The 27,950-nt window shown below is 39.8% G+C and overlaps 2 protein-coding genes across 4 annotated transcripts in view; both read left to right on the plus strand.

Moving 5' to 3' along the window:
* MAP7D2 (MAP7 domain containing 2) overlaps nt 1-16,393 on the plus strand; it is a 108,489-nt gene extending 92,096 nt beyond the window's left edge. The window contains 3 exon segments of the mRNA XM_032226834.1: nt 4,010-4,181; nt 9,886-10,161; nt 14,451-16,393. Of these exon segments, the coding sequence (XP_032082725.1) occupies nt 4,010-4,181; nt 9,886-10,135 (422 nt within the window). The 3' untranslated portion in view covers nt 10,136-10,161; nt 14,451-16,393.
* Nucleotides 16,394-26,287: 9,894 nt separating this feature from the next.
* The window catches only part of BCLAF3 (BCLAF1 and THRAP3 family member 3), a 41,824-nt gene continuing 40,161 nt past the window's right edge, over nt 26,288-27,950 (plus strand). For all 3 annotated transcript variants that reach the window (XM_032226429.1, XM_032226430.1, XM_032226431.1), the window contains exon 1: nt 26,288-26,504. The gene's annotated coding sequence lies outside the window, so the exon portion shown is untranslated. The remainder of the gene's footprint in view (nt 26,505-27,950) is intronic.

Raw genomic sequence — 27,950 nt, forward strand, 5'->3', positions numbered from 1 at the left:
CGTGATTTGTCATAATTGTGATGACTATGGAGTACAGCTCATGAAAACCCTAAATCCACCATCTCAGAAAATTAGAATATTACATGCAATCAATAAAACAAGGATCGTACATAGAACAATATCGGACCTCTGAAAAGTATAAGCATGCATATGTACTCAGTACTTGGTTTGGACCCCTTTTGCAGCAATTACTGCCTCAATGCAGTGTGGCATGGAAGCTATCAGCCTGTGGCATTGCTGAGGTGTTATGGAAGACCAGGATGCTTCAATAGTGGCTTTCAGCTCTTCTGCATTGTTTGGTCTCATGTCTCTCATCTTTCTCTTGGCAATGCCCCATAGTTTCTATATGGGGTTCAGGTCAGGCGGGTTTGCTGGCCAGTCAAGCACAGTAATCCCACAGTCATTGAACCAGGTTTTGGTGCTTTTGGCAGTGTGGGCAGCTGGAAAATGAAGTTAGCATTCCCATAAATCTCGTCTGCAGAAGGAATCATGAAGTGCTCCAAAATCTCCTGGTAGACGGCTGCGTTGACCCTGGTCTTAATGAAGCACAGTGGTCCAAAGTCCTCTTTTCACAGTGGTCAGTGGTCAGTGGTCCAAAGTCCTCTTTTCTGCTGAGAGCAACTTTTGCATCTCATTTGGAAACCAAGGACCCAGAGTATGGAGGAAAAATGGAGAGGCCAATCAAGCACAGTAATCCCACGGTCATTGAACCAGTTTTTGGTGTTTTTGGCAAAAGTTGCTCTCTTTGGACCACTGTGCTTCATTAAGACCAGGGTCAACGCAGCTGTCTACCAGGAGATTTTGGAGCACTTCATGCTTCCTTCCGCAGACGAGCTTTATGGGGATGCTGACTTCATTTTTCAGCTGCCCACACTGCCAAAAGCACTAAAACCTGGTTCAATGACTGTGGGATTACTGTGCTTGAACTATCTTGCTTTGCATGTAATGAGTCTTATCTCATATATTAGTTTCACCTTTTAAGTTGCATTACTGAAATAAATGATATTTTGCATGATATTCTAATTTTTCGAGTTTCACCTGTAAGTACCAGGAGTAGCTAGACCTAGGGCTAAATCTTACACTTAAACACACACATACACATACACACATACAGAGTCAGAAAAAAGCTCTTTCCCTTTTTTGCAATGAGGAAAAAGAAAAGAACTCAAAATCAGATCTAACATAAGACAATTTTTTTTTCTCATATTATCTGCAACCTCAGTTGTCATGCAGTATTATCACAAAAGCCAAGAGTAAGATTGCCATAATTTACACTGCTTGACCTGCTTGAAAGTTAACTTTTCTGTTCCTTTCTCAGGACTAGAACTGGGGGGTGCTCTACAGTGAGGAATCCTAGCATTTTTTTTATTTTGCGGATGCTTTGAAGACTCACTGCCCGTGGCCCAAGTTCAGAGTGGGTACGGTCGTACCAGTAGTGGCCGGGAGCAGCTGAAAGCGTACCGGTACGGTGGCTCATTTTGCCCACCTGCCCGTGCTCTAAAGCTGTTTTATGGCAAACAACAAATTGCGCATGCACGCACAGCATGTGGTGCCTGCGTGAGCCCCAACAAGCAGCTGCTTGTCGCAGGAGTGGTGGATTGAGCGTGCATGCGCAGCACACGCCAGGCACATATACAGCACACGTCCGGCACATGCACAAACAGACTGCGACCAGCGTACCTGTAGCGATGGTAAGAGCAACCCACCATTGCCCCAGTTATCTGGCAGTTTTCTGTTTTGTCCTAGCCAAGACTTCTCTTGCCTTCTTTCATGTAACAACATTAGAACAATTTATTCTATTCAGAGAGTTTCCTCTTTCTCCCAAACTGTAAGAGGCCTAAAACAGATCTCAGAGGTCAGTAATAGAAAATACTATCAGCAGCAGTATTTATAAATAAATCTTACATAATGGCTTTATGAAGATTTCAAGGACTTGCCTGCTGGCTAGATAATTTTATAGCCTTTGTAGTTCTAAAGACATGGCTAAAACTCAGCTCAGCTATTAAAACATAGTTTAAGACTGTGCAGTACTTTGGATTTGAGGGGCAAAATGTTATTTTCTCACAGTTGAAAGAAACAGTGCCTTCTTCCAGAACTGTGTGACTGTTCTTTGCAACTGTATCTGATCCAAACAAAAGGTGTTTTTGGTTTAGGAACTGTCAACAGATGCTGTGTGCATACCCATGCACTCTCTAAAGAACCTTTTTTCTTTTGAATCCAAAATGTTGCATAGCCTAGTAAAGCAGTGTTTACTTTTTATTGGAGTTACAAACTTTCTTTACTTAAGGAACCCCTGGAATGCCAGGAAGACCCAGCTCTCTATAATTTATAAATATTTATCTAACACTTCTGTGATGACAGATTTTCTTTTTGTAATAGTGGATATCAGATTTAATATTGAATTTGCCCTGTAGGCATGTAAGATTCTACCTAGCTTCATAGTAATTCTAATGTAAGAGCAAACAGAACTAAAACACTTCTTTTAGTTAACTGATATTTGCATGCTTTTTTTCTTTGTCCTTTTTGTTTGTTCATTAGTTGCATTGATGTCATTTACCACAGCCCCTAAAAACTGCTCCAGTTTTGCAACAAAGTGCCTTTCCTGAGATAGCACTTTTATAGCTCCAAAGCTGAAGCAGCTACTTCATATATTTGCACTATATTTGCACTGTGTCCAAGAGGATTTATTTATTTATTTATTTATTCATTTATTTATTTTCACATTTTTACTGCCCAGCTCCCTCAGAGATGTATGAAGTTGTAGAAAGGTCTCTCATTCTTGGCTGAGATTATGTGATATTTCATTTTGCCTTGCTTTTCTCAAAGCTGTATTCAGAATGAGTACCCAAATAAGCAGTTTAGAAGTTAGGTATACTGCTTTTGAACATACTATTGGAGGATACTTCCACTCACTGTAGGAAAACAGGTGATTGTATTCTTCTACAGCAGGTGGAAGATATTTACCCTGGGCGGAGATGTTTGAATGCTAGGAATGTAGCAATTCCTGCTACTTATGGTAATTTCTTATGGTAATTAAAAGCATTTCTTGCTTTTAATAAGTATACCCTGTGTTCTAGTAAAGACTTGAGAGTTCGTTTGAAACATCTTTTCTCAATCTGGTTGCTTTCAAGTCATGTAAACTCTGTCTTTCAAAATTGCCCAATCAATATTGTAAGTGCTAACCCATGTAATTAATATGGATTTAAGTCTACACCTCTCAAGAATTTCCGGGTGGGGGAAGATTGACTTGGAAGAATTATTGCCTGTTTGATATAATGTTTATCTATATATTCGGTGGGGATTTTTCTCTTACGTAGGAAAATGTATGTATTATTTGCATAAGGCCTACCAATTGAAATTAGTGGGAGGACCAACTAACATTTTATCCATCTGAAAATTAAATCTCTTGCAATAAATTCAGTTTTTAAGAGAAATATTGAACACATGCTGATGATATGGGGCTCCAGGAACTTAAAGTCTGTCCTTGTGTATTAAATGTATTATATGAGCACATATTTTTATGTGAGCATACATTTAAAAAAATTGGAAGGCTTTTAATCCAGGCGAATACATACTTAAAATTAATGGCTTGTCTTTACCTAGCAATTTCTTTTTTCCAATCAATCTACTCTTAGTGGCTAAAGTTCTGCTATTAGATTCTCCTTTTGTAAAGGGGAAGACACAGGAGGATTAACTCTAAAAAGGAGAAATAACATTCAAAACAGGAGCTGCTCCTTTAACTTTCAAATTTCACTGGGAATAATACCAGATGTCTAATGATAAATGTATCATCTATTCAGTTCTTCAATGGCATATATTTAATTTTTAGGCTTGCCTATTTTAGTTCCTTTTACATTTCTGCTTTGAATTTTGTCTAGCCAACTCACGAATACTATATAATAAAGTATTCTATGGAATAATGTGAGTAAACCTGATGGACTTGTGAGAGTTGGAAACTTCTTGCATGAAGTTTTTAAAACCACATTTTCTAATGTGATTCTTTTTGCAGAAATTAATGGAGTAACAAATTGCAAAAATCCTAAAGGTGTTGAATCTTTTCCTCGTGAAGTATTTTCTAATGGTCTTAAGCCACTTATGGGCCTTATTCAACTAGATGCAATGGGTGGAAAATCTCACAGCTTGGATGAGTCAACAGATGAAGTTCAGTCTATGGATGTGAGGTACATAATAAATTTTCAGAAATGGTATCAGTAATGTAAAGAAGGTATCAATTCATTTTCTGTGCTAGTACTTGTCAGGTCCACATCCTGATCTGCTATTCTGTTGTGGGGGCAGGAGGCTGGCAGCTGGTATTTTTTGCATGTTTTGTTGTAATTGCTTGGGAATTAGGGAGGGGGATTGTCTTCAGAGACAGAGAGCAGACTCCCTCCCAGCTAGTTCCAGCCTGGATTCAAGGCTGTCATACCATAAGAGTAAACTCTTATCTGCCTAGCACCTCAGTGTTCTCAAAACAACCTTGCAGCATCACATTGACTGCTGGTGGATTGGTCAGGGGGATTGGGTTTGGGGAAACGGAAAAATTGCTTTGTATTTTACATGGGATTTTTTATATTTCGCTTGCAAATGTTTTGCTGCAAAAACATTCTCTCAGTAAAAGTTATTTTTATTCAACTCAATGGAGTCAAAAGTCTTGTTTTCGTGAGGGACCAGCTGGGGCAGGTCCTTACAAAAGGAAAATCTGCAAAGTTGGTCAACCCAGAAAGCCACACTGCCCTACTATGGGGCATGTCTGCCCAAGGCAGTGACCAGGAAGAAGCTGAATGCTGTGGGGAAGTATCATCTAGGCCTCACCCTGGGCTGGACATTTCTGAGTGGATGTAGGAGGTCAGGAGTCTGGGAGATTCATTGAGATGCATGTAGTCCATTGGTGTTGGAAAGAAGGAAGATTGGGAAGGAAGAACCAGAGGGGTGACCATCACCCGAGGTGATTGATGGCAGGAAGGGCAACCAGACCTGGAAGAGCTCAAGGGCGAGGAGGGGGAAGGTGAAGAAGGGCACCAGCTGTTCTGACCTAGGCTTCCTGAAACAGTCAAATGCACACAAGTCCCAAAACCCTCTTTTTATTTCAAATTATATTCATTCACAGCCTGTAAGGAGTTCCAAATAGTAATAAAGAGTTCTACAGCAGGCTGCCAAAGTCCTTCGGAATAAGGCTGATAAGCACCCACCTTTATCTTCTTTGAAAATGCTGCCAAAGACTTAACTGACAATTAGCTTGGCAAGGCCACACGGAGCAGAGTCCAAATGTATTTTCAGAAGGTAAACTGAAACCAAGTTGCTTCCTGCAAAGGCTCATGTGCCTTTGGTTCTCCTTTATGTCCTATGGGAGGGGCCAATCACCTCCAAACCTTATTCCCAAGTTGTCCCTTCTGTTTTAACTGTTCTTGCCTTCTGTGCATGATGCACGCAGATGTCCGACTCTGGAGGCTCCTAAGGCAGCATATAATTCCCAGATGGCCCTGGCGCCCTCTCTGCCTCCGATGCAGAGCCCATGTTCCTCCCCAATCTCCTTGCTGTCTGATTCTGCTGCAAGCCCCACAGGCCACTGGCAGACCACAACACCAGTGGGCCTACCGTCCCTGTCCTACTGTCCCCATTGATATGTACTCATCTTATGTGTTCATGGCCATATTATACTTATTTATATCTATTTGTAACAATCTCATGTAAAAATGTTCATGTCTATAGTAATATCTGTTACGTTGTACATGTTGACAAATAAATAAATAAATAAATAAATAAATAAATAAATAAATAAATAAATAAATAAATAAATAAATAAATAAATAAATAAAAATAGAATAGAATCTGGTCATGCCAGCATCCCAATGAAGCTAGCCATATGGTTCATGATGCATGCCTTCCAAGCCCTGAAGGCACACAAGCCACATGCCACAGCTGCCACTAGTGAGGCCCAGCAGACCCAAGAGAAGGAAGATGGGGATGAGTGTCAGCGCTAGACACCATGGTAGGAGTTTCAGTGACCACAGCTGCCATAATTGCAGTGCCGAGGAGGACCGCCAGGGCTGCTGCCCCATCAGGAGCTGGCCAAGTGAAAGCAAAGAGCTGGAACACTTCACATATTGGTGTGAAATTGGATGGGAGCTTCCAACAACTGGGGTTCTTTTTGGCCCATTTTCTGATGTACATGCAAGAGTATGCGCCAGAGATACCTACTGAGGGCGCCAAGATGAGAAAACCCTGGCACTGGAAGGGGTTGTAGCCCACAGGAATGTGACACTTCACAATGCGAATGCACTGAACTGAAAAATTTTGATTGCTTCATGACGGCCCTTCATTGGCATTTCAAATACCCCCCAGCTGACCGCAAGTGGGGGACCATATCAAAACTGCAACCAGGCTGCAGGGTGATGGCAGAGTACACCGAGGAATTCCGTGACCTGGCATGCCAACTCAGTGCCTGTCTGGAGGACTTCCTCATCATCTGTTTCAAAGATGGGCTAAATGACAACCTGTACAAGGGTGTTCAGCAAAAAAGTGTTTGGATGAACAACCACCTCACCCATTGAACAACTCTTCCATAGAGATCTTACCAGGGGCTAAATTGCCTAAGTTGAAGCTATATTCAATTATCTCAAGAGAGTTTAGATGAACTGTGGGTGTTCATTGACAAAAATCTGGCCTGCGGGTTCATTCAACTGGTCTGAGCATTGGTAGCAGCCCCTGTCCTCTTTTGTGAAAAGAAGGATGGGATGCTGCTTCTATGGGTGGATTATAGAGGGTTAAATTCTGTTTCTGTGGAGAACATCTACCCCCCTGCCCCTGATGAAGGACATGCTAGCCCATTTGGCCAAAGGCAAAATATTCACTAAGCTGGACCTGTGAGCAGCCTACTGTCGTGTGAGAATCAGGGAGGGGGATGAGTGAAAAACTGCATTCAACTGCCTTTTCGGATACTTCCAGTTTAGAGTCCTCCCTTTTGGCTTCCAGGGCACCCTGGCAGTGTTTATGCAGTTGATATATGAAGTTATACAGGAATACCTGTATAAAGGGGTACTGGGGTTCAGGAAATACAGTTATATTGATGGTAACTGATTTATTTTCTAAGTAGGTGCATTTTGTCTCCTGTCAGAAGATTCCCTTAGCAGAGGATTTGGCCAAACTATTTTGCATCATGCCTGCAGGCTACATGGAGCACCTATCATGTCATTTCAAATAGAGGGGTGTAATTCACCTCTACGTTTTGGAGAGCTTTCCTTTACCTGCTTGGTACTGACCAAGGACTTAGCTCAATTCACCACCCCCAAACTAATGTGGCGTGTGAACTCAGTATTGAAACAGTCTCTTAGGTGTTATATCAGTTATCAGCAAGATAACTGGACTGATCTGTTGCCTTTTGCTGAAGTAGCGTATAATAATTCTTTTCTGATGAGAGCAACTTTTGCATCTTCTTTGGAAACCAAGGACCCAGAGTATGGAGGAAAAATGGAGAGGCCAATCAAGCACAGTAATCCCACGGTCATTGAACCAGTTTTTGGTGTTTTTGGCAAAAGTTGCTCTCATCAGAAAAGAGGACTTTGGACCACTGAGCAACAGGACTTTGGACCACTGTGCTTCATTAAGACCAGGGTCAACGCAGCTGTCTACCAGGAGATTTTGGAGCACTTCATGCTTCCTTCCGCAGACGAGCTTTATGGGGATGCTGACTTCATTTTCCAGCTGCCCACCCATTGAACCAAAACCTGGTTCAGTGACTGTGGGATTACTGTCCTTGAACTATCTTGCCTTGCATGTAATGAGTCTTATCTCATATATTAGTTTCACCTTTTAAGTTGCATTACTGAAATAAATGAACTTTTGCATGATATTCTAACTTAGCTCAATTCACCACCCCCAAACTAATGTGGCGTGTGAACTCAGTATTGAAACAGTATTTTAGGTGTTATATCAGTTATCAGCAAGATAACTGGACTGATCTGTTGCCTTTTGCTGAAGCGTATAATAATTCTGTGCACAGAATTCGCTACATTTAGAGTTGCTTCAGGAGAAGACTTTAACACACTGCCTCAATGATTCCAATATTGTCACTAAAAGAGTGGGTCATCCAATTGCAAAATACATGGGCGGTGGGGAGAAAGGCTCTGATGGACGCATGTAAGGCTTACTAGAAGCAGGCCGACAAGAAGCGTGAGGAACCCAAACCATTCAAAATTGATGATTGAGTTTACCTCTCCACCTGTTACCTCCAATCTCTACAGCCATCAAAGAAACTAGGACCCAGGTTTTTTGGGCCCTTCCCAATTATGCACATCATCATCCCAGTAACTGTAGAGCTAGACTTGCCTATGTCCCTTCAGTGAGTACATCCTGTGTTTAATTTATTGAAAGCCACTTCTCCCCTTAGACCTAACGTTCCACCAAGCCCTGAGCCACTGATGATTGATGGAGAGCATCATTCTGAAATTCAAGAAAACCTAGATTCCCATAAGCATAGTACTTCAGTACTTAATGGCATGGAAAGATTTCCCATCAGCTCAGAATGAGTGGATTGACCATTGCCATTTTAAAGCCCCTAAACTTTTAAAACACTTCCGTAATGAGCATCCTGACAAACAAAAATGACATTTTTCCTGTTTTATGTTTCATCTCTCCCTGTTTGGGTTTTTCTTCTCCATGACTAATGTCGCTGTTCAGGGGCAGCATGTCAGGTCCATATCGTATCCTGTCATTCTTTTTTTAAGGGGTGATTGAGAAGGCTGGCTGACTGGCTGCTGGCATTTTTCACATGCTTTTGCTGTACCGTATTTTTTGGAGTGTAAGACACACCTTTTTTTTGCTCAGTTTTGCCTCCCCCCCCCAAACCCTCAGGAGCACTCTATAAGCTTCCTAAAGGCTATCCATGCCCTTTTTTGACAAAAAATGGGGGCATTTTTGTGAAAAAACTAAGCATTTTTGCTCGTTTTTTGCCCCCCCCCCCGGAGCACTCTATAAGCCTCTTAAGGGGTATTCATGCCCTTTTTTGAAAAAAAAAAACGGAAATGTTTTCGCAAAAAAAAAGACCATTTTGGGGAGTGCAAACTTTTTTTTAAAATTTGCCTCTTCAAAACCTTGGTGTGTCTTATACTCCAAAAATACGGTAATTGTCTGGGAATTAGGGAAGGGGGATTGTCTTCAGAGACAAAGTAGACTACTTCCCAGCTGTTCCAGCCTGGATTCAAGGCTGTCATGCTCTGAGATTTAGCGTATCTGCCTAGCACCTCAATGTTCTCAAAACACGCTTGCAGCATCACATTGGCTGCCGGTGGACTGGTCAGGGGGTTGGGTTTGGGGAAATGGAATAATTGCTTTGTATTTTGCACAGGTTTTTTCAGATTTCGCCTGACTTTACTGCAACCACATTCTTTCATTAAAAGTTATTTGATTCAACTCAATGGAGTCAAGAGTCTTACTTTCCTGAGGGACTAACTGGGGCAGGTCCTTATAGGATTATGCTATGTCAGAGGGTTAGTCACTGCAACTTGGCACTGATTTTTTTAAGCATTCTTGTTTCAGTGAAAAAGGCTTGGTTAATAAATCCCTTCCTTGTCTTTTGTTCTTTTATTTTCACCATCACCTGAAAATGTTTGATATTCAAAGTATCAAATGTATTTAATATCAATAAATATAATATATAAATACTATGCATCAGAAGAAAATTCCAATGTGTCATAATGCTTAAGAATTTAGGATAGCAGCTTCTTCAAGGCTTAATATATACTTAATACATATTCTCTTATCCTATTACTCTTCCATTTTACAATAAGTGAGATGAAATGTTTTTAAACACATGAGTTTTATTATCATACTTATATATGTTAAGATATACAACAATATCTTAATTCTTTCCTTTCTTCGTTTCTACAGTCCTCCTTCAAAAGAAGAACTTATATCTGTCCCTGAATTTTCACCAGTGAATGAAATGTTGCCAGAAATTACTTTGGACCAAAATGGATCAAATAATAGGAAGGCTCTTGAAGAACTACTAGATTTTACTGGCCAAGCCACTTACACAAAATTAACAAGTGAAAATATTAGCATAGATGATTGTAATAAAAATTTGATTGATGGATTTAATAGCCCAAGCCAAGAGACAACACTAAGTACCTTGTGTTGACAAATACATCGCTACATAGCAATAAGGTATGGTCCTTTTTTAGAATTCAACTATTCAGCTTTCTTTTCCAGTCAAAAATTGTTTGACATAAATCATTTATTTCTTTAAATGTTACATAAGTGACTATGTTGTCTTTTGTCTTGCCTATATTTCCTCTAGTTATGTTAACCAGCCACATTGTGTGGGTGTGTGTGAAAAAGAAACATTATAAAGAGTTTGGTGGTGGCAGAAAAGCAAATAAATTCCATCAAGTCTGTAGAGATTCTCATCCAGGTCATGCTTACGCCAAAGTTGCTTTTTCAGGAGGCAACTGGACTTTCTTGTTTTTTCTTTGAAATCAATGGTGGGATTTCAATTTTTTACCACCAGTTCTGTGGGCGTGGATTGGTGGTCATGTGACTGGGTGGGCGTGATTGACTGGTCATGTGACTGGGTGGGCATGGCCAACATGACATCACTCATGTCAAGGAGCGCCTTGCCTGGCCTCTCCTCCTCTCAAAGGCCTCAATGAGATACAATTTCCCTGTCTATTTATTTACTACTACTGAACATCCAAAACATACTACTTAATCCTATGTATATATGCCATATGTGTACATACATATTACATAGCATAGTTGTGTATAGGCACACAAAAAGATACATTATGTACTGTATATATTGTATGTGTATGTACACACACAGAGGGCGAACTCTTCTAAAACCATATACATTTAACCTCACTGCATTTGGAAAAACACACCCAGAGTCCACTTTCTGCCACACATTTAACTATAACTTCTGTACATTAGAACATTATACACACCTTCAGATTTTCTTCCCTAGCCTACACATGACTGTTAGCGCCAGAAGATGTCTTGGATTAAAATGTGGTGAAACTCACTTAACAACGCTCTTGCTTAGCAATCAAAATTTTGGGCTCAATTGTGGTCATAAGTCAAGGACTATCTTTGCCTTCCTCTGCATGGCAGCCTTGTCCTAGTAAACTCCTTCTCCTTTCTGGCAATTTTTCTGTCCGTTAGAAGCACCAAAATAATCCAGACAATATAACATTTCCTGCTGGAGCAGGGGGTTGGACTAGATGACCTCTGAGATCCCTTCCAGCTCTAGATTGCTGTGCTGTTTCAAAGCGTCTTCTGAAGCCACATCTAGTGCCAGGGTTTGTGGTCCTTCCTTCCTCTCCTTTTTTTCTCTCTCCCTTCCTCCCTCCCTCCCTCCTTCCCTTCATGTATCTATCTGTCCATCCATCTATCCATCCATCCATGCAACTATGTCATTCACTTTCCCCTCCCTCCCTCTTTCTCTCTCTCTCTCTTTCTCTCTCTCTCTCCCTTCCTTTCTTCCTTCCCTCTCTCCTTCTAAAGTTAAGAAAGTGAGACCCACCTGAAACAAAAACTCCTTTGGATGAAACCGGTCATTGTCATCTGGTTTATTCAACCCAACACACACACACACACACACACACACACACACACCTGTGATTGTAAGCTGCAAAGTGCAAACTAACAAAAAAATTTTTTTGCGATGCTTGTTTTTCTCAGCCCCAAGCCTGTCCTAATGTTTTTGTCTCCTTCGTCACAGTGTGGGGCTGCAAAGGAGGAAACCTTAGACACGTACTCTATCAAAGAAGATCCTGGGCGCTGTGCTCAATAGGGAAATAAGAATGGCATGGGGGAGAGAACGGCAGGCCAAAAAAAAGAGAGCAGTTTCCTTCCTTCACACTGGCTTCTCCCTTTCCCCTCCCCATTGAAGAGGATCCTCGGCTTAATAGGGAAACGAGAAAGGGAGCTGCTGGCATGAGGGAAAGGTGAATGGCAGGCAAGCATGGCTGACCCATGGGGGAGGTAGCTGGGGGGAAGCGAAGGAAGACTCACCAGGCAGAGATCAGCTAGGCTGCATGGTCAAGGCAAGAGAGCATGAAAAGGAGTGAGTGGGAGGGGAGAAGCCAGCCAGTGATGGCATTTGCTGATTCACCAAACTTCACATAAAAGTTACTACTGGTTAGGGAGAACTGGTCAGAACCGGCTGAATACCACCTCTGCTTCTCATTCAAGAAGCTATTAGAGCTGAAGAAGCCTCTTGGATGAGAAATGAAATGTCTTCAAAGAAAAACCAGAAAGTCCAGTGGCCTCTTGAAAAAGCAACTTTGGGACACTTTTTTTTTATAAACATTGTTTTTTATTTTTACTAAACAAACAACACACAAAAATGATCATCTTACATTACATCTTGTAGAAAGTGTGTCAATTGGTTACAATTAGCTTTCATGTATCTCTTCCAGAATCATTACTTACATTCATATCGAATATCAAAGTTCTTAATGAGTCTTACTTTCAACATATCATAGTTCTCATTTAGCTGAAATTGTTTTAATGTCCTTTTGCCTAGAATAATCCATAGTTAAAAAAACACAACCACCTAATGGTATTTCATTAATTATTACAAAGTCATCCAATAGCCTTAAACCTTTATAACACATGCTAAACAAAAATTAGTCGACAAAATATCTGAGCCCTTTTCTCCCCTCAAATCACTGTTTACAATTTGTGTCCACGTTCCTTTTATTATGATAGTACATATATGTATCATTAACTGTATCCCTTATCCTTATCATTCCATTGTTAGTTGTTATAATTAATAATGGTTAACAAAAAATCCTTTACTGTTATATCTATTTTCTTCTCATCAAACCAACATATATGTATTGCCCTTGTCAATTATTTTTTAACATAACCATCTATAAATTACTAAATTACTACTTACTAATTATAAAACTTAGTTAAATTTTTTGTTATCTACTTTCATATATCCAATAACATTATACCTTTATAACATATTCAAAATAAAAATTGATTATTTACATTTCTAAACTTTTTTCCCTAAATCATTATTTGCAATTTCTGTCCAAATTCCTTATATTACGCCAGTACATATATATGTCATTAACTATAAGTCTTATCATTTCATCATTATTATTATCATTGTTTGTAACAGAATCATTTATTACTTATATCCAACTTCCTCACCTCCAGCCAACATAGAAATATACCTTGTTACCATTATCAACTATTTATTTAAGCAAGCAATCAAGGCGTTATTAAATTCCTACTAACTAATCATCAAACAACTATTATTATTATTATTATTATTATTATTATTATTATTATTATTTTATTATCGATTTTCATATATCAACCTGTGTCCTTCCAGAAGGCCTGTAGTCTTATTTCTTTTGCTGGAGTTAGTTTTCTATTTATTTCCTCGGTAAAGTTTTTATGGACATCTCTCAGCACCTTATTGTCCATTGGATCTCTCAGATAGTAAAGCTCCAGGCCATCGAAATCCCCCTTCCAAACTCCCATTTTTTCGCTTTCAACCACTTTCAGTTCAGAAATCAAATCATTAGTTTTCTTATCTTTGTGTTCCTTTTTCTCTTCAATTTTTGGAACTCCATCTCCCTCATTTTTTTCTGGTATAAACTCTATGCTCTTGTCAATTTTCCAACTTACGAATAACTCTTGAATTGCATCCCAAATCTTTTGCAAAATTAAAGCTTCCTCTTCTGTAGATTGTTCCATGTTCCAAATTGTAAATTACTGCCGTTGTAGTTTTAATCTTCACAAGAGAGAGATTCCGTTTTTTTCCCTTCTCCCAGTACCGATAAGGCTCTCAAGAAACAGCTGTGGTAAACAATTTTATCCTTGACTCTTAGCACTTTTAGTTACAGAGCTTTGAAGCACAAAAACATTAAGCTTCTGAGCAGCAAAATTAGTGTTTTTTCCCCACTTTCTTGTCTTGACTCAGATTTAGGAGGATCTGACTTTGGGACACTTTTAAAGAGAATTTATGCAGTTTTTATATATAAATTCCATACAATTTTATATATAAATTATCTAGGGATATCTGTCTATATCCTTGCATCAATTTACTTAATGTAAAAACAATGATATACTATAAAATCCAAAAAAGGAGTCCGAAAATGTATGACAAAGAATATTTTGCCCTTTATACTACTGTTTAAAGGTTAACAAACTTAACTTAGCAAAAGCATTATGGATTGCCAAATTAATTATCTAGAATATTATCTGCCATCACAGTGGATGGTAGAGATTGAAATGGTAAATAAGGAGTAAGATATATGTAGTAATCTGTACTGATTAACTATATAACATGATAAGACTTGTAATGCTACTGGAGGTTCAGATGCATGAATGATGGCTCAACTATTAAAGGATAACATCTGTACTTGGAATTTCTTTGCTTAAGGTTCAGTACTTTTGAGTATACTCACTCTATTTCTCTTTCTAATTGACAGAGAAAATTGAGAATATAGAACACTCTCAATGTTGCTACTCTCAGTAAAATAAGAGCCTGTCCATTTAAGAAGCTGCTGCAGTCTGCAACACTGGATACCACCAATTCTGCACTGAATTTACAGTCTTCCCAAATGCATTGCTGAGTAGTCACTTGATAAAAAGTGGGATTTTTTAATGGTTAATGGGATTTTTTTTAATTTTTTGAGGAAGTTTTGTGGAAGTTTTGTTTAGAATATGGTCTAGTGAAAATGTGGGTCCTAAACATCTCTCTCAATGGAATCCATTTATTTTAAAAGAAAAAATGCAAATTTGCTTGTTTTTATTTAATATCATAAAATGATATTTATAAAATACTTCACTGAAGATCTATAATTGAAAAGGTTTGAAAAATAATATGCAACTGTTGGAATCCAACTGTCTTGAAGACTGTAGAATTAGAATTATCCATCAACACGTGGCACATAACAAATTTTATGTTTTAATCAATAATTTAAATTTATGCTGTAATGATGATATATGCTAAAATTAGAAGGGCTTTATTACATGGATCTAAAACACATTTAAGTTTGTTCCTTTGGGATAAAATATAGCTACATACTGCTTCATAAGCCTGTATCAATGGATAAAGACTGAAATGTTTATATTGAAAATGTATCAATACTCAATATCAGACTTCATAAATAATTGGAATTATGAAACAGCATTGTAATAACAATAAGCCATATATACACACGGCAACATACTAAGATGTAATTATAAATACAGAAAATTATACTTATTCAACATGATAAACTGTTAGCATCTTTCACTTGACAAATGTGACTGAAGAAAGGTTTTTGAGATAATTGGTATTTTAAAATATATGAAGAGCATGACATAGCTCAGACGAGCATTTTAAGTACTGTTGCTTTTAACAAGATAATTAAGTTCTTATCTAGGTTTTTCTTGTTAAAAATCAATGCAACTTGTAAAGGTTTAATTTATCTTGGAATTCAGCATAAGGAATTTCAAATTTCATTGACCTCTTTAATGCTGTAGTCCATGGTGAACCTATAGCACGCGTGCCAGAGGTGGCACGCAGAGCCCTCTCTGTGGGCATATGTGCATTGCCAGTTGTTTTTCTGGTTTCCTGCACACCAGCTGATCTTTGTGTGTTCCGGAGCCTCAGAAACCCGAAAACAAGCTGGCTGGTGCACATGCACATGCTGGCCACCTGGTCTTTGGGTTTCAAGTGCTCCAGGATATGCAAAAACTAGCTGGCCGGCACACGTGTGTGTGCCAGAAACCAGGAGACCAGGTGTCTGATACGTGCAGGCTCTGGGGCTCCAGCAAGCATGCGCATGCGTACACACACGTTCCAGTTTGGGCACTCTGTACCAAAAAGGTTCACCATCACTGCTGTAGTCTATGCTGCCCAGAGAGATCAAATTTTGTCCTATACAACAAAAATGTTCTAAAAGCTAATGAATTTTTTAATGTTGATGTGTGTTAAATTATAACTCTGTTCTTGTGTCTTTGAAAAAAGGACCCACTTAATAATTAAACCAGCTACAAAAATATGTGACAATATACATTATTGCTTACAATACTTATATTAATGTATTTCAACAAAAGTAACTCCTTGATGGCTTGCAATATTTTGTATCATGGTATAGTGTCTTTCAAATTAATCCTGCAATTTCCATCTTACACAATAAAATATATTAAGCTATCAAAATATGACTATGATATTGTGATTGTGGTATTTTTGTTCTTGTTTTGTTCGAGAAATCAATTTATGCCAGTGGAATATGTTCCATCAAAATATAGAAACCCTTATTTGAAGCATGTAGTTTTGCTTGTGTGTGTTTGTTTCTAAAATACTATAAGGTTTCCCAAATATCAGTCTTCTATTCATTTAATATTCTTTTCTCAGCAGTATTGGAATGCAGATTCAAGAAGATATCTTTCAGTTGTAGAACCTGCCTTCTGGCTCAAGTCGTTAAAACCCTGGAGGATCCTGCTTTATTATATCTTTCAGACAAATATAACTAGCAGCCTAATTAGGAACACTCCTGGTTAGCCTAACTATATGTTACTGTACATATTTTCTGGACTAAGACCACCCAAGTTGCAGGGTTTGGTATTATTATCTCTGTAGGACTAAGTACCTGCATATGAATGGATCCTACTTATATGTCAGCTGCCACTTCACTCTCACTTGTGTTTCAATACAATGCAGTGACAGTCTGCCATGAACCATGGGGAGGGTGGATGGGAGGGGACTGCTGCTTGGGGAAAGTGAGAGTGATTGCTATATCCGCCTGCCCCAGATGCTGCTTGCTCTATCTCCCTGAACGTTGTTTCAAGGTCACCCAGCTGGCAGAAGAATGCAGCTACATACCAACCCATGCTTGAAGTGACCTTTCTCAAAACATCTTGCTTGGATCTGATTGATGGGGGGAGGGAGAGTTAGTGATGGGAAGCAGATAAGGGAGGGAAAAGTTGAATTTAGGGATTTGATTCTCCATTCTTGCTATGCATTATTGCAATGCACTTGACTTCTAATAAAAATATGCCTTTCTCAACAAATAGAGCCAAGGATGGTTTCTATTTAGAGGTTTAAGTTGAAGGAGGTCTGACAGTACATTTTAATGTACATTTAATTACAAGACAAGAGTACCATGCAATTTTATTGTATTTTTATTCTATAATAGATTTAATCTCACAAAAATTGATATAATTAATACTTGAGAAACCTCCAGGAAATCCCTGACCTCTAGGCTAGAATAACAAACTGCATGGTTGAAAAAAGGTTCTGGAAGAAAACAAAGACAAACCATTTCTATAATAAGACTGTCAACTATATGGACATGCCCATAGAGTCAGCTGCAGTCAAATTCTCAACTTGGAGGATTTGCCTTACTCTGCAGCATAGCATTATATATCAAATTTCACATTAGCATTTATTTTATCATGGAGATATTTTACATATTTTGAATTACTACTAAACTAGTTGCTTGGGACCAACTTTAAAAGACTGGCTATGTGCCATAGCCTTTTCAGTAATTAACATTTTCTATATACAATAAAGTATATATGGTGCTTGACATATGTATTAGTATTCCATAAAATAGATTATCCCAAAGGTACTTTTTCAATGGCAACTGGACTTTCTGGCTTTTCTTTGACGATGTTTTGCTTCTCATCCAAGACACTTTTTTAGCTGGAAGATTAATACCTACATATTTAAATTTTAATTCATCAACACATCAGTAATGCATTATTTTGTATTTGGATAAGCAATATTTCTAAAAATAAATATTTGTCTTCAAACAAGGCATGATTCATAGAGCCTAACTTAAATGAGAATTTATCCTATATATGAGGAAGCAATATTCTTGGATGATGTCTGTCACATTGTAAGCACTAAGTACTGACTGATCCACTCAATGATTGCAACGTCCTGGGCTTTATTCTGATATGTCTCTCCAATATTCATAAGGTTATATCCAATTATATAAATCTCTAGCCCAAAATGTCTATGGGTTCCAAGAAGCTTGATTTCAGTTTTTAAGCTATATTATTTGATTTAGATTTTGAAAGCTATTACACAATTCCAACTGATTTCATTACACTTGGTAAAATTATACTATACTAATTTACCATTATGATTGTGTATCACTATCAGCAATTCTAATATTTCTATTTGTTGGACCTGCCACAACTTAAACCTCTAAATAAAAATGATCCTTGGCGCCATTTGTTGAGAAAGGCATAGTTCATTAGAGATCAAGTACATTGCACAAGTGCAAAGCCAGAAAAAAAATCATGTGCCAAAATCCCTAAGTTCTACTTTTCTCTCTCTCTTTTTAATTTTTTTTAAAAATAGTTTTATTAATTTTCTATTGTTTACATTTTGTTAGTGCTTAATAAAGATCATGTTATCTGGGTTATTTTATTTGCTTAACAGTACAGATTGTGTTCTTAATCCCCACCCCTTTTTTCCAACCACTGGTAGAATAAGTTCCATGTTTGATAATATTCTGTATCTTCTTTCTGTTTAGTCTTCAATGTGAGTCTGTCCATTTCTGTACAATCCAGTATCTTCCTAATTATCTCTTGGTCTCATGGTATTTCTTCATTTTTCCAATATTATGCAAATATAATCCTCCCTGCAGTACATGCAATATTAAATATATATTTTGTTCATCATTTCTTTCTGACGTTATACCTAATAGAAAAAGTTCAGGTTTAAAAACTACATGTTTTCCTATCATCTTTTCTAACCACTTATGTTTTTGCCCAAAATTGTTTTGCTTTAACACAAGTGCCAGGTTTAATAATCAGGAAAGAAACCACTCAACTCCATTTGTTTGAAATTAAGTGTACTTTTACTAATTACAAATGAAAAGTAGCAAAGCTAAGCTGAATCTGGTTAATTAGGTGCGAAAGCAAAGAATATCATATATGATTCAATCCCCTCCCCTTGGCACCCCAGTCCATAGTCCAATGATAATTCACCCAACTGTCAGGTGGGAGATATCTTCAAAAAACATCACCAGGATGGAATGCTGGACAGTTAACCTTGGCGGAAAACTCTGTTCCTCCACATGCGCAATAAGATGGTCAGGTCAGCGTCTAGAATCTTCCTCCAGCACATAACGATTCCCTACCCAAATGCCATGCCCCTCCCTCCCCGTTTCAATGGCAGCCGAAGCAGCAGCAAAATGGAGGCTGACAACAAGTCCATCACATATGATAATATGTACCCGTTTTTTGGTTACATTTGCTAGGCATATTTTTAAACATTTTAGCTAACCTAACAGGTGATAAGTGCCATCTATAAAACATTTTATATAAGCTTTCTTTATAAGAAGTTGCCATTGTTAATTTATAGTTTCTTCCCCAAACGTTTTGCCATATCTCTAATTCTATATTATGTCTAAAGTTTTTTGCCTACTGTATCATTATGTCTTTTATTTGTTCATTCTCCACTTTCCAATATAGTAAAGAATTATATATTTTCTTAGTTTTTCATCAGAATTCAACAACAAAAGAGCCAAGGTGGCGCAGTGGTTAAATGCAGCACTGCAGGCTACTTCAGCTGACTGCAGTTCTGCAGTTCGGCTGTTCAAATCTCACCGGCTCAAGGTTGACTCAGCCTTCCATCCTTCCGAGGTGGGTAAAATGAGGACCCGGATTGTTGTTGGGGGCGATATGCTGACTCTGTAAACCGCTTAGAGAGGGCTGAAAGCCCTATGAAGCGGTATATAAGTCTAACTGCTATTGCTGATCAAAGGCTGTCAATCCTTTATAGAAACCGTACATTTTCATGTCTTTATCATATCTAGCTTGTATTTACAATTGAGGCCACCATGATAGGTTAATACCCTGGTCTTCAAGCTCTTGCTTAGTGTTACATACTGACATTATGGTAGGTTCCACCAAGATCCTCTGGTCCCGCAGGAAAATACTCAAAGGTGATTGGCTAAGACATTTGACAGCTCCCTATAAAAAGGCTGCTGCCAAATAAAAGGTTGCTAGTTTGTACATAGTTGAACTAATAAAGAGCTGTTGTTACTGCCAAGCCTGAGTCTACCTCTTCTATTCACCCAATCTAACACTTAGATTTTAATTTCTCTGCTTCGCTGCTGCTTTTCGGCTGCCATTGAAACGGTGAGGGCGGGCATGGTATTTGGGAGGGGAATCATTCTGTGCTGGAGGACTGTTTAATTAGGGAGTTATTCTCACCATCTCTTTGCGCATGCGGACGGAAGGGAGTTTCCCGCCAAGGCCAACTGTCCAGCATTCCATCCTGATGATGATTTTCGATGTCTCCCACCTGAAGTTGGGTGAATTATGATTGGACTATGGACTGGGGTACCAAGGGGAGGGGATTCAATCTTGTATTGATATCTATTGCTTTCGCACCTTTTATTCAGATTCAACTTTGCTTTGCTTTTCGTTTGTAACCAGTATAAGTACACTTAATTCTGAAATATGGAGTTGAGTGGTTTCTTTCTTGGTTATTAAATGAAGGGGCAGTGACACCTTCATTGTCCAAAATATCTTTTTATGCCACAATTTTTTCCATCTTCACCAGATTTGGATATGTGAACGCTTCCATCATTGAGAGCCTTTCTGGGATTCTCAAACATACCTTAGCTTTTAATTTCCTATACAGATAATAGTGAGTTTCTTGTGTAGTAATTTTGGAAGTATCTGTGAATTTTATTCATCTTTATCACTCCTTCTTCCAACTGGGTGACCTTGAGTCAGCATCTTGAGGAGATACAGAACTTATTTTCATTTCCCCAAGCATTTCCCTATTCATTTCCCCTCCCCACAGTTCATGGGAGTCTCTCACCACATAGCAACGAAGCATAAGGTGGCAGCAAACAGTATTATATTCACTAATAGGATTAGTGAAAAATAAGATAATACTGAAAAAAAATCAATTAAACATCTATTTTAGGGGCGCCAAACTCAAGGCCCGCAAAGTGGTTGAGCCCATGCTATTCTGGCTGGCAGGTGCATGTGTGTACATCCCCGGCCCACTCCACCCCCAGCATGCACACATGCACATAGGAGGCAGTGGGCCAGCGTTGCCTCCTTCATTGCTTGCCCCTCAGCCGCCAATCGCCTCTTCCTCGCAGATCAAGGAGACGAAGCCACTGCCTTCCCCGTCAGCAGCCCAATCACCCCAGGAGGTGGTCCGTGGCCACCCCCTCGCCACACCAGCACTGTTCCCTCTAAGGTGCATTCTTGCGCAGCCGTGCACATGGCTGCAATACGCCGCACAGTAATTTCTAACTGCCACGCAGCGTCACGTATCTGCTGGACACAAACTACAGAGCGGCTACAGAATCGCAATCAAAACCCCCTCCAGCTAAACCTTTCCTACTGCAGTATATTGCCGCCCGACTTCAGGAGTCTCCCTAATCAGTGTGGGTAGAAAAAAGGGAAAGGGGCGCTTAAAGGTTCAAAACAACGGAGCAAACGCTTCAGAGGCAACAGTTTTCACGGGCAATTAGAATAGAGAGCCCTGGAGTTTTGCTGCCCACATGATCGGACCACGCTTTCCTCGCGTGCCGCGTGATCGGCTAATTTGCTACTGCCCGGCTCCCCAGTTAGATTTTTGCTGGGAGGGGAAGCTCCTTGGCCTCCGTCTCTTTTTCTCCCTCCTAGCTTCTCGGGGCTCCATCAATGGGGGAGCAAAGCCCAGTGCCAGGCTTTGGGCTAACCAGGGGTCTGCAAAGTTGGCTGTTTTAAGACTGGTGGACTTCAACTCTTAAGATTCTGGAAGTTGAAGTCCACCAGTCTTAAAACAGCCAACTTTGCAGATTCCTGGGCTAACATGATTGATGCCCTTGGAGTCGGAAAGAGGCGAGAGAGCCCGGTCACATGACATCAGCTTTGTGACACATTGCTGAGTAATAAAAATTCCAGTCCCACGTTGTAATGAAGGAGTACCTATATTTGATAACTCATTGGGATTTTCAAAGTCATTGAGAATATTTTTACTTTTAATCTAATTAAACTTCCTATCTGTCATTTTAAAATAGTGACTTCCATAGTTAAATCGTTCGGAGCAAACTAAAATCACTACTTTATAAACAAAAGGAAGGTGTTTTTTTCTCTTATTTGTTATGGTAGAGCCATTTTAACAATCTATTTATATTTGCAAGTAGTATGGAGTTTAGAGATTTTTTAGAATTAAAACCTTAACTACAATATAAGTACTTTAAAGTCACGCACACAGTTCACTGGATTGTAGGAGGAGTAAGATTTGAAAAAAGTGGCTAAAATATTTTTCACTTCATTTTTTAGAGTTTTGGATAATGCAATTTCCTATAGCTATTCATTATTAGAATGTACTTTTTCCAATAGCAAGCAACTTCTGTGTGGGCATTCATGAAAAAAAAGATTTTAAGAGTCAAATTATTTTTGCATATTAAAAATAATAAATGCAAAATGTTTTGCTATTAGTTTTGCAGTAGTAGTAGGTTACTGAAACCCTCTGTACAGAGAGGAACAAATTCCCACAATTTTTTAAACAATCAGCAAGCATTGTTGAACATGCAGACAATAAATCCTTGAGTTTACAAATTAATGATGGAAGAAAACTGTTAGATGTGAATGAGACTTTATGTATGGGGATTTTAATAATTTTACTCATTTAAAACAGCAAATTGCATATAATACATTCACAGAAGCATACAGTGTATAGACAACTTGCAATTGAATGTGAAATCATTAAAATGAAGTATATCAAGTGAAATTCATTAAAATGAAGTATAAATGAAGCCATTTATATATTCATTTCAAAGCTCTTTTTTATTTAATCCAAAATGAATTTGAAAAGATAATTGTAATAATTGATAAACCCTCACCCTATAGGTACATCATCAGGTCAGTGCTGATGTCGAAACGTAAAGCTGGAGTAAATGTTGTTACGAAGAAAAAGTGCAGCTGGAAGTTTAAATGGTTGTTAAAGAAAGACAGACTGGGAAACTTTAAGATGAGACAGACTTTCAGTGAATAACAATGTACTTTACCGTAAACACTATACAAGTATTTTAATATTTTAATAATATTATAAGTGATACTGATATATAACACTTTTAATTAAACGTATATATTGAATAAATATAACTTTGACTTTCAAATAACACTGATTTCGTTGTTGTCTTGGGTGACATCTGTGAACAAAATTCAGGTGCTCAGGCATGAAAATGTGCTGCTCAAACACTATTCTTTTCTGCCCACACTGAAAAAAAATTAGAGGGAACATTGCACACCAGCCCTCAGCCTGGGTGCCCGGCCCAACTCTCCGACCCCTGCCCCCCAATTCTCGCACTCCCCAATCTGCTTTGCAACCGCAGCGGGCAGCCACTCCAACTGCAGCCTCAGGGCTCCCTGGCGGCTGCCGCCTCATTACCGCCAACACCTGACTGGCCGGCATGCCCCTCTGGCCATTGCCCTATGATTCTCATGCTCCCCCGCCTACTCTGCATCCCACAGTGGCGACAGTCCCCTGCTCAGGGAGACGGCGAAGTGGAGTGCGCTGGGGATGCTGGGCAGCCCCAAGTCTGTGGGGTGAGAATCATGGGGCAGCAGCCAGTGTGGTGTGGGTGGCGAGGGGGGGCATCAATCGAATGCAAGCTGGAAATAGCCAGAGGAGACCCCGCCTGCTCTCTGCCCGGGAGCCGGAAGGGCAGCAGCTAAGAGAGGAGAAAGCAACATGGGGGCTTGGGGGAGGCTCCTTCTCTGCGAGCTCTGCAAGGCAGAGGAATCCCCCTTCTGTTTTGGTTGAGCGGAGGGAGCAGGCGAGCAAAGGGGCATCTATAAGCTCTCCAGCCGCGCCGTCCATGAAGCGCTTTAGGGTTGCCTTCACCTTCCTGGAGGGCAAGGAGGGCGGGATGCCACGCAGAGGAGGCAGAGACCATCTGGCGCGGCAGCAGGCGCGACACTACCAGCTACTCTTGGAACTGTAGGGGCTGGTGAAAGAGCTGCCTAGGTGGGTGGGTGTCAAAGGGGGGCAGCGGCGAAGGGGGATTCACGCAGAGCAGTGGCACTGGCCGACGGGCACTTTGCTCGCTTCGCCATGGGCTCCAGTCCCCTCAGACCGCCAGGTTTCCCCTGCAACATCGGTGGGAGAGGCCAAGAGGGAGCCTCCCGGAAGCCTCAAAGTGCGGCAGGGCGGGCGGGTTGTGATGCACCCTCTCACCCTCTCCTTCAGTCTGTCTCACACTCTCTCGCCCTCACCCCCATCTTAAATCTAACCCAAACATTCATTCTCATTCAGTCCTGTGAGACTGTTAACAAAAGGAGGGAAACTTCCCAGAGTCCAGGAGCCCTACTGAAGGTCACCTTATCTCTGTTAACTGACAGTAACTGACCCTTTAGCCTGCAGGGATGAAGGTCTCCTCCTACTAGAGGGCACCTGCTCCTCCACCTTTATGACCTACACCTGTGCCACACAAAGGTCTCTAGGAAGCTACCAAACCAATCACTAAAGCTAAAATAATTGTCAATTTTTGCAAGGTAGCCATAGCACTTTGGATTTGGATTGCCTCTTGCTATAGATCAGGGGTGTCAAACTCAAGGCCCCTGGGGCATGCCCAGTTGGCTTAGACCACTCCATCCACACCCCTCCGGCCTCCAGAGGACAATGCTGATCCAGCCCTCAATGAAATTGAATTTGACACCCCTGGTCTAGTTTAATATTAGTTGTTGCAATGTTTACAGTTTATCTTTTCACTATTATGTTGAGAGAATTTCTCCGAGTTCCTAAAATCAAGACTTGAGGCTGGCTGTTTGAAAAGGAGGCATTTCTCTTTATTTGGTCCCAAAACAATACCAAGTTTGCTTTGGAGGCAGCTGACCACAAACTGACCCATCAGTAAGATTTTCTACAGGATTTCCTTTGGATGTAATATATATGTTGTATTTGTGCTGATAAATAAATAAAGGAAGACTAGTATAGATCTATTTCAAGCTATTTAGCTCTCATCAGCTAGCCATACCCTTAGTGGGATTCGAATTATAATTCGAATCATAATTGGGGCATACCAGGGGTTGTGACACTAACTAACTAACTAACTAACTAAATATCATCTATCTATCTGTCTGTCTGTCTGTCTGTCTGTCTGTCTGTCTGTCTGTCTGTCTGTCTGTCTATCTATCTATCTATCTATCTATCTATCTATCTATCTATCTATCTATCTATCTATCTATTATGGCTGAGGGAATTTAGAGGAAATATTTTGATATCTCTCTTATCAGAGCTGATATTTCTGGTTTAGGTATATGATCTTTGCTATTATCTTTGAGTAAAAACACCGGGCAAGTGTTAAAATTCCCATGCACCCTAGGTGTGGATTAGTTTGCTGGCAGCAATGTATATCTCACTTGCTAATTAGCAGTTTAAAGGGGAAAATGGAGACAGAAGTATTTTCCTATGGGATTTCTCATTTCTTAAGCAAGCTTTTTTGGTGTGTGTGTGTGTGTGTGTGTGTGTGTCCGTCCTAATAGGGGGTTTCAAAATAAATTCTACAATTGGTACCAGTGGTATTCTCTAGACTACTGGTTCTCAGTCAGTGGTCCACAAAGACTTGATGAAATGTTATGATTTAAATCTTGAATTAAGTTTTGGGGGTCTGTGGCCACAAAAGCTATTTAAAGGGGATTCGTGAAAAAAGATTGAAAACCTCTGGTCTAGTCTACAAGTTAAATTTGTAATTGCTTACATATCACATGTACGAACAACCACTTAGCCACGAGTTAACTAGATGCATTTTAGTCCAGCATATTGCACTAATTTAATGTAGTCTATGATTGCGATAGCAGCTATTTGCCTACGAAGAAAGAAAAGACTATTGGAATACGGGTCCTCTTTGGAGCAGAAGGGACATTTCGAGATGGGGAAAATACTGCTTTTGACCCTGTCGCAGCAAAGGTAATCGGCAATAGTTTACACACTTGTGACGATTGTAGGAGAAAGCTGTGTACTACAAACTAGCTTGACTAATAGGCGTTTAGTATCTCGTGAGAATTCAGCCAGGAAGTAATAAGTATAATTATATTATTTATTGTCATTGTACTTAAATACAACGAAATTGGTTAATCAGTACAGCTTCCTGAAAAAGGAAAGACCATACAAACCGCAAGCACCAAACATGGAGAAAAGGGTTCCCACGAGCTTGGCGGGATAGGAGGAGTGAAGCACACAGCCATCCTCATCCACAGAAGAATTACCGGGAAGGCCGGTAAATTCCCACTTTCGTTTAGCCCCTATTTCCGGTTCATTTACTTCCGGAGCAGTAAGCCCAACCCGTTTGTCTGGGGCGGAGTAGACAGGCGGGTTGGTTGGTGGACGAGCTTTTCTTTTCAGTCCTCCGCGCCGCGGGGCTTCTGCTCCACCCCGGCCCGAACCTGGCGGCTTCAAGTTGGACGGAATTCGGGTGCGGGAAGAAACTCTGGCCGCTCCGAGAGCTTTTCTGAGGCAGCGGCTACAGAAGTAGCAGGAAGGGGAGGAGGAGGGCTGGAACGGCGGGGCGAGGTGGAAGGTGAGCGTCTCCAGGTGCCGTCCCCTTCACGGGGCCTCAGTGCTTAGGCTCGCCGCGGAGGGAAGCGCGCTGGACGAGCTTTCAGGGACACGTATCAATCTTGGGGGTGGGCTCCGAGGTGATGGCTCTGCGCGAAGGTGTGGCGTCCCCTCTACTGTAGGCATTCGAATCCTGGTTTCGCAATCGGGACGCGCCCGCTCCATGTAACTTTTCTATGGAGAGAGGGATATCTTATTTGCATGACTCTTAAGATAATGCACGGGCTCCAGGTTTTAGATAGAAATTATTATGAATTAAATGATGCTAACTGTTGTGATACCTTATGAACTTGCTGTTCTAGGGCAGGGAGAACCGAAAAGATCTCTTGTAAGTGAGCAATAATTTTGTGAAACTATGAGGAAATCAGTTTTCTGAGATGAATTCCATACTAATGAATACAGTTACGTTTCAACGTGTTACACACATAATGTTTTGAATATAGTAATGTGAAAGAGGATTCAAAATATGACATGGTAAAAAAAATTAAAAATCGGTTATGAAGTATAATATTAATTCTTACCAAATTCAAGGTCACTTTTTTCTATATCTTATTAAGAGAGGAGCATTTACTTCAGTGATTTGAGCTTTGTATTGTCTTGAAGTATACCATGGACCATGGAAATTTGTTTTACAAAGAAAAACAGATTAATTAATGGTAATATGTTTCTATAAATGATACAGAATTCAGAGCAAACAAATCCATAGTATGATTTCTTTTATTGGGAGTTTGGTTTATTTATTTTTTTTCACTTAAATAACCAGGCTCTCTGACAAATTGAAAGACAAAAAAGATAAGTATAAAAAGTGGAAAGGGGGACATAACTAAGGCAGAATATCAGCAAATAGCTTGAGCTTGTAGAGATGAAGTGAGGAAAGCTAAGGCTCACAATGAAGAAAGGCTTGCCACAAAAGTAAAAAATAACAAAAAAAGCTTCTTTCAATATGTTAAAAACAAGAAAAAGGTTAAGGAAACAATTGGTCCATTGCTGGGAGAAAGTGGCAAGAAGGTGACAAGCAACAGGGAGAAAGCAGAACTATTTAACTCATTTTTTGCATCTGTCTTTACACAAAGGGATAAAACAGTCCAACCTAGCAAAAACAGCAGAACAAAAATCAGATTAGGAACACAAGTTGAAATAGAGAAGAAAATGGTAAGCGAGCACCTGTCTACCCTAGACGAGTTCAAATCACCAGGACGGGATGGATTACACCCCAGGGTTCTGAAGGAACTGGCAGATGAGATCTCAGAACCACTGAACTATATCTTTCAGAGTTCCTGGAGCACTGGGGAACTGCCAGAGGACTGGAAAAGAGCTGATGTGGTTCCCATCTTCAAAAAAGGGGAAAAAATAGATCTAGGAAATAATAGACCTATCACCCTGACTTCAATACCAGGAAAGATTCTGG

This window comes from Thamnophis elegans, chromosome 11 (genome assembly GCF_009769535.1).
Source record: "Thamnophis elegans isolate rThaEle1 chromosome 11, rThaEle1.pri, whole genome shotgun sequence".
Lineage (NCBI taxonomy): Eukaryota > Metazoa > Chordata > Lepidosauria > Squamata > Colubridae > Thamnophis > Thamnophis elegans.